Below are 12,741 nucleotides of genomic sequence, written 5' to 3'. Positions count from 1 at the left end.
AGGAGAATATTTCAGGCGTGTTCAACAAGAGCTGCGCTATCAGCTACACGTCATACAGGAACGTCTTCCCCATTTGGACACTGGGCCGCTTCGCAGCACTGAACCCCCACAGTTCTCTGACTGGAAAGCTCAAGCTGTGAACATCTGGAGCATCAGACTGTGTCGTCAAAACAATAAATGTTACCTGGTTACATTTCAACTATGAATTCCGAGTTATCCAATGAGTGTGAAAGTATCCCGACACGATACTCCACATTGCCATAAACATTCATTTGTGCCTTTTAAAGGGGACCAGGCATGGACAATTTACGTTTTAATTGCTTGTTTACAACTAGATAAGTGTGAAATTAGACAACAAAGTCAATCTTGTGCGAGCTGGCCCGTTTCCCAAAATGCTTCTGTGACCGAGCCGTTCTGAATTTCACCGCAGCATGCATGCTTGCACTCCACCAGCGGTTCTCAAACCTTTAACATCAAGTACCAACTTAAAAAATACTTAGCTCTCCAAGTACCAACATAAGGGTCAACATTAAAATACAGTCAAAAAAAATATGAAGGCAGAGGTTTTAGTCCTAAAAAGTATATTTGTTTTTGTAAGGAACTGCAACATTATACAGTTTGAACGTTAGCACTGTGCTTAAATATAGGAAAAGAAAAAAAAAAAGGTACGTAAATAATGATTCATTTCAAACGTATTGCACACAAAAGTTGACGAAAAATTTTACTTTAATGTTTAACAACAAACAGTTGATAAAGATAGCTGTATTTTAAAAAAATTAGTTAAATACAACTGTACTGCCTTCCCGGATGTTTGATTCTATTTTGTTTTAATTATTTGACTTTTTATTACAACAAGAGAGAGCCTGCATACCACTTGTGGTACTCTTCGCAAATGTAGTACTCGTACCACACTTTGAGGATCACTGCACTACACTAATTGACGAGTGTAATTCGGCAGCTTGATAAAAAAGTGCTGCCATCGCCAGTGAAAATACAGTCAGTGCGTTTACTGTCTGCATGGGCTCTTTTCTTCACACTCTAGGCTCGTAGTACTCAAGTAAAAAGTACTGTTACTTTCGAATAATATGGCTTAAGTAAAAGTAAAAAGTAGTCTTCTGAATAATTACTGCAGTAAGCATAACTACGCATCCATCTATCCATTTTCTGAGCCGCTTCTCCCCACTAGGGTCGCGGGCGTGCTGGGGCCTATCCCAGCTATCATTGGGCAGGAGGCATGGTACACCCTGAACTGGTTGCCACCCAATCGCAGGGCACATAGAAACAAACAACCATTTGCACTCACATTCACACCTATGGGCAATTTAGAGTTGTCAATTAACCTAGCATGCATGTTTTTGGGATGTGGGAGGAAACCGGAGTGCCCGGAGAAAACCCGCGCAGGCACGGGGAGAACATGCAAACTCCACACAGGCGGGGCCGGGGATCGAACCCCGGTCCTCAGAACTGTGGGGCAGACGCTCTAATCAGTCGTCCACCGTGCCGCTCATCAAAATTCGAATTATTAAAAAGTTGGCAACCGTGATCTGTTGTAGGTGTGCCTGCAGGTATATAGAGGAGCTGGGACCAGCACCAAGTATATTCCTCCAAAACTTTGTATTGAGCACAGACAGACGGTAAGTCCACGGCTTTCTTTTATTGGAAACTTTATATGTTTTGTCTATAGTACAATATGTAACTTTTTTTTCATTTCTGATCATTTAAGTAATGCGTCACCACAAGCACGGTGTGAGGAATCCGTCATCATCAGTTCTTATTCCTCAGCCTTCTCTTTGAAGACTGTATCAAATGTGTTTCATTTTTTTCAGGTGGACACTGTGGTCAAGTATGTGACTGACCTGGGCACTGTCACGTACATGCTCACGGGCATCATTATCTTCACGCATGCTGCCACGGAGGGACATGTAAGGTCTGTTGCAAACAGTGTCGCAGGCACAGGTTTGGACACAAGAACCGCAAGTGTCACAAGAAAGGGAAGATACTGTCACGGGGTGAGATTCATAAGGACACACTTACTGTCACCCTCCTGTTATGTTAATTTATCAGCATCAGCAATGACGTCCATGGGTCAGAAATGAGGGGAAATCGCGAGGAACATCATTTAGATGGCATAATTACACAGGAGAAAGGAGACACTGAAAAAGACACAAAAAAACAGGAATTGTTGTTGAAAAGTTGTTTACCTTTACGGTTTTACAAAAATACTTGTTTATTTTAGAGAGTAAAGTCATGATTTATGAAAAAAATATTTCTTTTCATGCCAAGTCATAATTTCTTTGTAGATTAAAGTTGTAATATGACGAGAATAAAGTATATATATATATATATATATATATATATATATGAGTGAGAAAAAGTCACATTTCAAGAGAAAATTTACATTTATGTCCTAGCTATACTTTTTAGATCAGTTGTAATCTTCATTTCAAGAAAATTGTTGTATGTTTTGGCAAATAAAGGCCTAATCTTGTGAGAATTCTCTTATATATTTTTGAGAATGGTGGTATGTTTTTGACATTTAGTCGTCGTCGACTAAACGTAAAAAGATAGATTTTAGAGCTAAATTGGATATTTTAGAGAAAAAAAGTTGTATATTTGAAGTTGTAATATTGAAAGAATAAAGTGAATATTCTAGTGAAAAACATTTGTTTTCAAAATAAAATGTTGTATATGTTCCAGCATAAAGAAAATTTGTACAATTTAGAGATAAAATAAATCTTACATCTTTTGGATTAAAAACTATCCTACCCTGTATATTTGACCTCTCACAGATCATGGGTTCAATGAGGACAATTCACTTGTTTTTCATAATATATCAAAATACTGTTTACAATTGAAAAGTACCTTTTACAAAGTCTCAATAGTCTTCTTCTCCTATTGAACTTGTACATTATCACGTACGCTAAATCGGTCAATTTGACCGGCCACATAACAGGAGGGTCCAAGTTTTACGACACGTTTGTACTCTTCTGAATAAAAATGTTGTTTTGGGATTTCTTTCTGCCAATCGATAACATGATTCTCTCTGTTCTATTCTGTACTGTTCCCGCCGCTGCACTGTCTGCAGTACGCCAGCAGCGAATTGGAAGAGTCCTGCAAGCATCCACTTTGCACAATTCACACCTTCAATGATCATCAAATCTTTGGATTTGAAATATTAAACAGGTTGTGCGAGTGTGCATTTTTTGTGCTGATGCAATAAAATAGATTTTAAAAATGAAATCAGCGATGGAGTCTTTTGTTTGATTTTTATTTATTTAAAAAGGGACAGTTCATATTAATGAACGTTTGAACATGAACATTATTATTCCATTATTATTAACATTACAATGCACATTATAGCCATAGGCTGGTTTCCAACTGTACTCCCTTGGCAGGTTGATGGAACTTTGCAAGTATAAACACAGTACAAATAGGGTACAAAAAAAATCAAGACACACAATACAAGTACAAAAATCAATAAGTGGTAGCTGACCATCGGATATAGTGTGCAAAAGAGACATTTACACACCTGATATTTGCATGCAGGACCCATCCAAAAATATGCCCAAGGTGTGTCCACATATTTGGGACTGAAAGAGAATGTTAGCAATGCTTTGTTCAAGGGCAGGGACAAATATACATGGAGGAGAACATTTGTGACAGCAGGTGATTAAAAGCATAAGGTAAAATTATGCAGCTCATGTACAGTAATTGTAACTTTTGCCCATCAAAAGTTCGTGTTGATCGGTCTAACCCGTGTCACGGGCTATTTTGTTCTAGATTTCCAGGGGCCGCTACTGAGTCACATTGGGGATTCGTGCCCACCACGAAAATACATACACCTTTTCTCCGGGGTACACACCCTTGCAGAAAATACAAATACAGACCAATTTAACCGCTCTCTTTTATCCGACTCGGGTTTAGGCCCGAGTACGAGTGTGAATACAGATATAGACCTGGACCCTGCACTACGCCCTGACTCAATTTGGTCATTGATCCAGTAATCACGTTATTTGCATGTTGACGTATCAGCCTTGAATGCAATAAATGATGTTTAAATGAAAACAAATGCCTATTATCATGTATTGTATCAAATAAATATGTACTAAAACCTCCTGTTATGTTCGTTTCTCAGGAGTAGCGGTAATGTTCCTGGGTCAAATTGAGCAGCTTTTAAAAAGCTATCAAAGCCAATGGAAATGTCCAAATGACCTAAAATGGCCACCAATACACAGTAACAAACTTCCTTTGTCTTTTTGAGACTTTTTTTTTGTGTGCGTGTGGTTCTACTCATGCTAGACATGCCCAGCAAAACCCTTTTTATTTTCTTTGTGTCCTTTGTTTTCATTATTTGGTAATAATGATAAACTGCATTCAACAAGCAATATTTAAGGATTCAAGGACTTAATTGTCACACCAGCACATAATTACACACCTTTTTATTATTCTTATGAACACATTCTTCTTAAGCATTCTTCACATGCGCCGATGCAAACAGTGTTGACGTCTCTTCATGGCTACATGCACATTGTCAGGATAGTTCCGATTCTGCAGCCTGTAAAACAAACAAACACTTTTGTCCTAAAAAAAATGCAGATTTTAGATTTACATTGCTGTTGTGGGTGCGCCTGCAGGTAAATAGAGGAGCAGGGACCAACATCAAGTAGATTCCTCCTAAACTTTGCATTGAGCACATAACGGTAAGTGCATGGATTTCTTTCATTAGACACTTTGGATGTGTTGTTTTTAATAAATTCACAGATTTGTATCAATTCATTTCAGACATTAATGCATCACAACAAGCACGGTGAGGAATCCGTCATCAGTTCTTCTTCCTCAGCCCTTTCGAGAGCTTATTGAATGCATTTCATTTCTTTCCAGGAGGGCACTGCGGTCGTGGAGGTGGCAGGCACAGTCACGGGCACGGCGGACACGGGCACGGTCACGGGCACGGCGGGCATGGATGCGGAAAGGAACCGGGATGTAAAAAGTGTCGCCGGCGCAGACACAAGTTAGGACACAAGCATCGCATGTGTCACAAAAAAGGGAAAGACTGTCATGGGGTGAGATTCGCTAAGCTCACTATAACGCTCTTCTGATGTTCAGCAAACAGCAATGTGTGCCCTGGGTCATTTTGACCCGGAGCATATTTAATTATTAAAAAGTGTCAGAAATGGGGGGGAAAAATATATATATTTTATATATATAAATAAATATATATATATATATATATATATTTTTTTTTTTTTTGACAATAAATTGTGTATTTTGTAGATTAGTGGTAATAATACCAGACAAATATTGTTTACTTTTTAGAAAAAAAAGTTTATTTCAAGATGAAAATTGTAATCTTACCGAAATCTAATCATGTATTTTAGAGAGTAAAGTTGTACATTATAAAGAAAGAAAGTTTTTTTTATTATTAAAGTCATAATATTACGAGAATAAAGTTGAACATTTTTTTTAAAAGGCGAAAGATTATGAGAATAAGTCATGGAGTAAATAAAGTGAAGTTAATAAGTAATTACCATAATTTTTAGATTAAAGTAGTTGTTAAGTGGTTTATTTTCAAGAAAAAATGTTGTATATTCTTGATTAAAGCGAGAATAGGGTGTATTTGCTTTCAAGATAATGTATTAATTTTTTTAGATTAAAGTGAAATTGTGATGGTTTGAGAAGAACATTTTAGAGATTGAAGTTGTGATATTATGCAAAAAATGCTCAACGTATATTTTAGAGAAAAAAGTTGTATATTTAGATCAAAGTTGTAATATTACAATAATAAAGTCATATTCTAGTGAATTTATCTTATTTTTTAGATAAAAAAAAATGTTTTCCAGATTAAAGTTGTTTTATTAAATAAAAAAAAGTTGAATATTCTTTTAGGAAAAATCTTTTAGAGATTTAAAAAAATGTTTTTTTAATTTCTATTTTGCATTAGATCTGACAGATCATGATTCAACAAGGACAGTTGACTTGTTTTTGAAAAACAAAAAAGAATACTGTTTAAAAGTTAAAAGTACATGACTTCAAACCAAAAAATACCACAATACAAAAATGGGAATTGTTTTAATCTCCTATTGAACTACATCATAATGTTGTCTTAATAGCTTTGTTTGACTTGCCTGCCACATAAGGGGAGGGTGAAAGTTCCAAGAGACATTTGCACTTTTGTGAAGAAAAATGTTTTGTAGTTTCTGTCTGCCAAAGGTTGATGTGTTGCTCTGTTTTTCTGTCCCCCTCTGCTGTACGGCAGTCTTCCAGCAGCTCCTGCAGCAGCAGCAGCAGCAGCGACTCCGACTAGAAGAGGAAGAGTCCTGCAAGCATCCAGTTTGCACAATGATCACACCTGACATGACCCTCAAAAGCTTGGGTTCAAAATATTAACCCTGTTATGTTGCAGGTCAAGTTGCCCCGTTTTAGTAGTTTTCCGGTATGAAACATCTGCTTACCTAAGCAAGCGTAATCAACATAACAATGCATTTTGGCATGAGACAAACAATGTTTATTGGGATTTTTTTTTCCTTTTCAATTTCTGATACTTTTGGGATCATTGCAACACGTCATTATTGCTCTTCCTGAGAAACAATGTAACAGGACAGTTAAACAGGTTATACAATTGTGCATTTTTTTGTCTGCTGATGCAATGAAATGGATTTTAAAATAAAATAAGAATCAGAATCATCTTTATTTGCCAAGTATGTCAGACACACACAAGGAATTTGTCTCCGACAGTTGCAGCCACTCTAGTACGACAATAGACAGCCATTTTGACAAAATAAGCAATCCTTTAGAGACATAATAACATGAAAACACATTACGGAGAGTCACTGAGCAATGAAAGGTTACCGGTAATGTGGTAATGCTGATACAATTGTCCTCTCGCAATTTAATGGCAAGAGGGAGAAGCTGTTGGAATGTCTGCTTGTTTTAGTTTGCATTGATCGATGGCGCCGACCTGAGGGAAGAAGCTGGAAGTGGTGATTCCTGTTCATAAGGATTTTGCTTGCTCTTGTCTTAGTTCTGGCAGCGTGCAAGTCCTAGAGGGTGGGTAGGAAAACTCACTGATACCCCTGGTGATTTTTCTTGCAGTCCCGATTGTCCGTTGCAGTCGGAGTTTGTCCTTTTTTTGTAGAGGCACCAAACCTGACTGTGATGGATGAACACAGGACTGATTTGATGACTGCTGTATAGAAGTGCCTCAACAGCTCCTGTGGCAGGCCGTCCTCTGCTGAGCCTTTTTGAGAATGGTGTTGATGTTTGTCTCCCACTTCAGGCCCTGAGAGACTGTAATTCCCAGGAACTTGAGGGTCTCGACGGTTGGCAGATTGTAGGTGGACAGCGTGAGGGCCAGCTGTGGCGAAGTATGCCTCCTGAAGTCCACGCTCAACCCTATAGTCTTGAGCGTCTTCAGCTCCGGGATGTGTCGGCCGCACCACAACTCCAGTCGCTCCACTTCCTGGCGATACGCAGACTCGTCACCGTCTTTGATGAGGCCGATGACTTTGGTGTCGTCAGCAAACTTCAGGAGTTTGACAGCCGTGAGGTGCAGTCGTTCATGTAGTGAGAGAACAGCAGCGGCGAGAGGACACATCCTTGGGGCGCCTCGCTGCTGATGACGCGTGTAGATGAGGTGGTGTCCCCCAGCCTCACCTTCTGTGTCCTACCTGTCAGAAAGCTGTAAATCCACTGGCAGATGGCAGGCGAGACGCTGAGCTGGAGAAGCTTAGAGGAGAGGAGTTCGGGGATGATGGTGTTGAACGCAGAGCTGAAGTCCACGAACAGGATCCTCACGTAGCTCTCCGTGCTGTCAAGGTGTTCTAGGATGAAGTCTAGTCCAATGTTGACTGCGTCATCCGCAGACCTGTTTGCTCGGTAGGCAAACTGCAGGGGGTCCAGCAGGGGGCATGTGACACTTTTGAGGGGGTCCAGCACGAGGCGTTCAAAGGACTTCATGACCACAAATGCCAGGGCGACAGGCCTGTAGTCATTCAGACCCGAGATTGCAGGTTTCTTGGGGAATGGGATGATGGTGGACCGTTTGAAGATCTGTGTGAAGACTGGAGCGAGCTGGTCCGCGCAGACTTTGAAGCAGGATGGGGATACAAGGTCTGTGCCCGCCGCCTTATTGATCTTTTGTAGTTTGAAAATACATCTCACATCCTGTTCATGAATGGTCAACGCAGAAGTCGGAGGTGAGATGGTGGTCAGTGGTGCGGCTCGGTCGGCGTGGGGTGCAAAAAGTGTCCTTTTCAAATATGTTCACGTTGTCAGCCAGTCCTTTATTGTCAAAATCTATCTCATGATAGTTGCGCTTACCAAATTCCATGTTGCTCAGTGAAACTAGTTTCGGGGGCTGAATTTTCAAAGAATTCCTCAGGGAAGTACTGAGCCAAATTCTAACATACATTTCCACCAGGATCAACACCTACACAATATGTTGAGTTTGTGAGCATGGGAAAGCCCCAAAATGGTGATTCAGTTGTCCAAAAACTATTGACGACAAAGACATTTGCAACATGTGCATTCTTAAGCCCTGCCCTCAATTACTGGAGGTGTGGTTAGAGGTGGATTCTTGTTCTGAATTCTGAAAAAGGTGCACCCAGTCAGCAGCTGAGCAAGTGTGGATCTCAACTCCAGCGCACGGTAAATTCAGCAGCTCCATCTCGGGAATACAATTTGGAAACGAGTTTTGGGAAGATTGATTGTGATTGTGATTGTCACGACGTACTGTAGCGTTATGTAGTTTCCAACTTTCTTTTCTTTCATTCCAGAGTGTGGATCTGCCATTTTGACAAGCGCAAGACAAATCAAGGTATTTATTTCTCTTTCTTTACAATTTGTGTTATTTTGGGGATTATTTATGAGCATTATTATTCGTTTGCTCAATAGAGAACAATTGTTTGTGTAATTTGTTTCAACCTACAAAACCACACTTGTTTTACAGAGGGGAAATTCATCACAACAGTTGGTTCCTGTTGCAATACTTCCTTGTTTTTAATGCAGTCTGTGAGGGGCGATTTTTCTGACTATTACGAGATATAAAGCGATGAACGAGCCCTCTTTCATGTCAAATTCTCAAAATGATCAGCAAATATTGACATTCACAATACCTGCTTCCATTTGGGCCTCATTTGGACAACTTCCTAATGATGAGAATTTGCCCAAAATGGCTACTTCAAACTAAAATGGCCGACGTCCTGTTCAAGTTCGGGCACGGGTCCACAAGGCTTTTTTGTGCATCCTGTTATGATACACATCTCCAACGAAGTTTATGTTTGTTTGTTCGTTGGTTCTTTCTTTTTGTGTTTGTTTTGATTGTTCGTTCCTTCGTTTTGTTTATTTGATATGGACATCACAAAAATATTGACAAACTAGATGCACCGCTTTAAGTGTTTTAGTACAAGTGCTGATTCTTAACACTTATCCACAGGAGGTGTGTGTGTGTGTGTGTGTGTGTTGGGGATCTCTAAATTACATGCTCACCAGGATTTGCACAATTCACATGTGAATTTTGGGGCGTAGTGTAACCAAAGCGAAAACCATAGAGCTGCCTCTGGGTAAAAAACAAGCAATTTTTTCAACTTTCCATAGGCAGCTCCTGAATATTGTCTTTTAAACGTGATACAGTAGATGGATTGTGACAAAAAATCTTGTATCCCACTTTAGGATCATCTGGGTGACGATGCCATACGGTCCACACAGGGCATGTGCTACTCCGCGGGCGGGCCATCCCGCTTGTGGCCCCAACAGAGGGTTAAGACCAAGGTTTGGTTACGGATACGGGAACGGCTACGGGTACGGCCATCACCACGGCTATGAATACGGCCGCGGATACGGGCACTACGGGCACTACGGGCACTACGGATACGGCCACCATGGCCACAGATACGGCCACCACGGATGTTCAATACAGTAGTGGCATATGACCTTGAAATGTACTTGTTACCATAATGGAGCATCTATATTCTAAGCTCAAAATAATAATAATGAAAACAAATATATCAATGTAACAGTGGGATAGATTGGTTGTTGATTGCAATAAAATGTGATTGTGAAAAGTAAATGATAAATGGCGGTGCTGTACATGTTAAATAAAGTTTCCTGTTGCATTTCTCAAAAACAACAAAAATCTTACTGTGTCAGTTTGACCCGGGTTGTGTTTAAGTATCAAAAGTGTCCAAAACGGAACAAAATCCTCGTAAATATTGTTTATGCGTCATGATTCACTCATTTACTTGTTGATGAACCCTCCTCCTATGTTTGTTTCTCAAGAACAACAAAAATGTCCCTGGGTCATTTTGACCCACGCCACATTTCATTATCTGAATCAGAAATGAAAACATCCCAATAAACTTTGTATTTATTTCATGATGAACTCCATTACCAACCATTTCAATCAATATACAGTATTAGTGCCTTACCTCTCACTGGATTGTTGCTTTACCCTGCTGTCATTTATTTATTTTAGGACCAGGAATAGGCTTACTGTGTCAGTTTGACCCAGGACCGTGTTTAATTATCTAAAAGTATCAGAAACAGATCTAAAATTTGAATAAACAATGCCTATGTCTCATAATTTACACCATGACTAACAATTTCTGTTCGCTTCTCAAGAAGAGATCGACTATTCTGGGGCTTTTTGACCCAGATAGTGTTTAAGTATCCAAAGGTGACAGAAACTATTGTATGCATGGTTATATCTTATGATTAACTCCATTACGAACCATGTCAATTAATATTCTGTGCATGACCTCTCAATGACTTATTGATTAAACTTCCTGTTACGTTTTCGTCTCTGGAACAAAATTACTGTTCCTCTGTCAGTTTTACCCAGGGCACCAAATTATGAAAAGAATGAAAAAAATCCCAATAAACAGTGTTGTTTTTTCATCATGAACTCCATTATTAACTTTTTCGAGAAACATTTACTTCATTACTTCTTAATGCAAGTTTTTCTCCAGTTTTCTTCAGTATTTATTCATATTCAACCCTCGTGCTGTTTGTTTATTTGGTACACCAAAAATGTTCATGGGGTCAGTGTGACCTGCTGCATCTTTATCCACATAAAATAGCAATCCCTGCCCCCTTGCACTTCAATATTTAAAAACTTTTAAAATGGTTCAATTTGACACACAACAACACAGGTGGGTTGAGGTCCATCCATCCATCCATCCATCCATTTTCTACCGCTTATCTGAGGTCGGGTCGCATTGGCAGTAGCTTTAGCAGGGATGCCCAGACTTCCCTCTCCCCAGCCACTTCATCCAGGTCTTCCGGGGGAATCCCGAGGCGCTCACAGGCCTGCCGAGAGACGTACTCTCTCCAGCATTTGATAATTTCGTCAAAGCAGCAACGCCTGTGTTGCTTCCGGTTTCGCGTGATTTGACGCTTTGCGTTATAAATCAAGCTATTTTGTTTCGTAAAGGGCACCACGTCACTTTTTATATGTGTAAAATTGAAGAGAAAGTGACGACAAACCTTTTATCAGTCACATAATCTGAAGGTTGCTACATTTTATGAAATACGAGTCCTAGATGGCAGAGGTCTCCTTATTAAAGCACACACAAAACACAATAAAGAGTGGAATTTTATAAAATATTTAATGAAATCAATGTGGGATCTATAGGGAAACACAGAGGCTAACTACCGGAAGAAAATAACACTAATACTGATGCAAGAAAGAAAGATAGGCACAAAAAAAGGGAAATAGAACACAGTGTTGCTGAAATAAAGTTGAAAATGTGAGCGTTAAATGCGTTTAGTCCAGACAAGAAAGAGAGAGGGCAAAGTTGGGATTTTGTGTGAAGCTCGTAATTTCCCCGAAATTATTAATAGGCACTAATACTGTAACATCCTAGCAACGCTTGTTGTGGTACTGGTCGGTGAGGGGTGGTCGTTCTCCAGACATCTCAGGAGGAAAATGAAGCAGAGTCACAGGTCACGGGTCACGGCGTGCTGGAGCCTAACCCAGCTATCATCGGGCAGGAGGCGGGGGTACACCCTGAACTGGTTGCCAGCCAATCAGGGCACATACAAACAAACAACCATTCGCACTCACAGTCACACCTGCGGGTAATTTACAGTCTTCAATTAATGCATGTTTTTGGGACGTGGGAGGAAACCGGAGTGCCCGGAGAACACCCACGCAGGCACGGGGAGAACATGCAAACTCCACACAGGCGGGGCCGGGGATTGAACCCGGGTCCTCAGAACTGTGAGGCTGACGCTCTAACCGGTCGTCCACCGTACCGTCCGGACATTTGATCTTCAGTTAAAAACAACTTTGGATGAAGGTTAATGGGTTGCAGTACTCTCAGACGCCAGTAGGTGGCGCCTTGCATGCATGTTTGAATATTAAGCAAATAGTTAATTGCTGTATTTGCATAACATGATCTGTCCCAGCTTGGTCTCCCTGGAGAGAGGGTCCCACCTTTTGTCTGCTGTCAGTTCAAACAAAGAAAAGGACTCTTTGATGACTGTGAACCAAGATTACACAGTTATGTATTACATATACCATGTAAATAAAAATGTAAATTAAAAACATAAATTTAAAACCTGTTTTAGACAGGTCACTTTCACCCAAACGATAGCAGGAGGGTTATTAAAAGTTCCTCCAAAAAACATGCATGTCAGGTTAAGTCAAGACTAAATTGTCCATAGGTGTGAATGTAAATGATTGTTTGTCTATACTGTATATGCCCTACCATTGGTTGGCGACCAGTGAAGGAAGTACCCGGC

The 12,741-nt window shown here is 40.1% G+C and overlaps 1 protein-coding gene across 4 annotated transcripts in view; it reads left to right on the top strand.

Moving 5' to 3' along the window:
• Positions 1-10,861, top strand: part of lss (lanosterol synthase (2,3-oxidosqualene-lanosterol cyclase)) — a 29,408-nt gene extending 18,547 nt beyond the window's left edge. The window contains exons 1-6 of one of the 4 annotated variants that reach the window (XR_009769574.1): positions 4,616-4,700; positions 4,783-4,807; positions 4,882-5,063; positions 6,257-8,646; positions 8,775-8,815; positions 9,670-10,861. Coding sequence is in view for 1 of the 4 variants with exons in the window: in XM_061692223.1 (XP_061548207.1) it covers positions 3-140 (138 nt within the window). In the remaining 3 variants the exon portion in view is untranslated. Of the gene's footprint in view, positions 1-2; positions 3,241-4,615; positions 4,701-4,782; positions 4,808-4,881; positions 5,064-6,256; positions 8,647-8,774; positions 8,816-9,669 lie in introns of those variants that run through there. The other 3 variants (XR_009769572.1, XR_009769573.1, XM_061692223.1) reach the window with 3 other exon arrangements.
• Positions 10,862-12,741: the final 1,880 nt, after the last annotated feature.

The sequence above is a fragment of the Phycodurus eques genome, chromosome 12, assembly GCF_024500275.1.
Source record: "Phycodurus eques isolate BA_2022a chromosome 12, UOR_Pequ_1.1, whole genome shotgun sequence".
NCBI lineage: Eukaryota > Metazoa > Chordata > Actinopteri > Syngnathiformes > Syngnathidae > Phycodurus > Phycodurus eques.
This window is presented reverse-complemented; position numbering and strand designations above follow the sequence as displayed.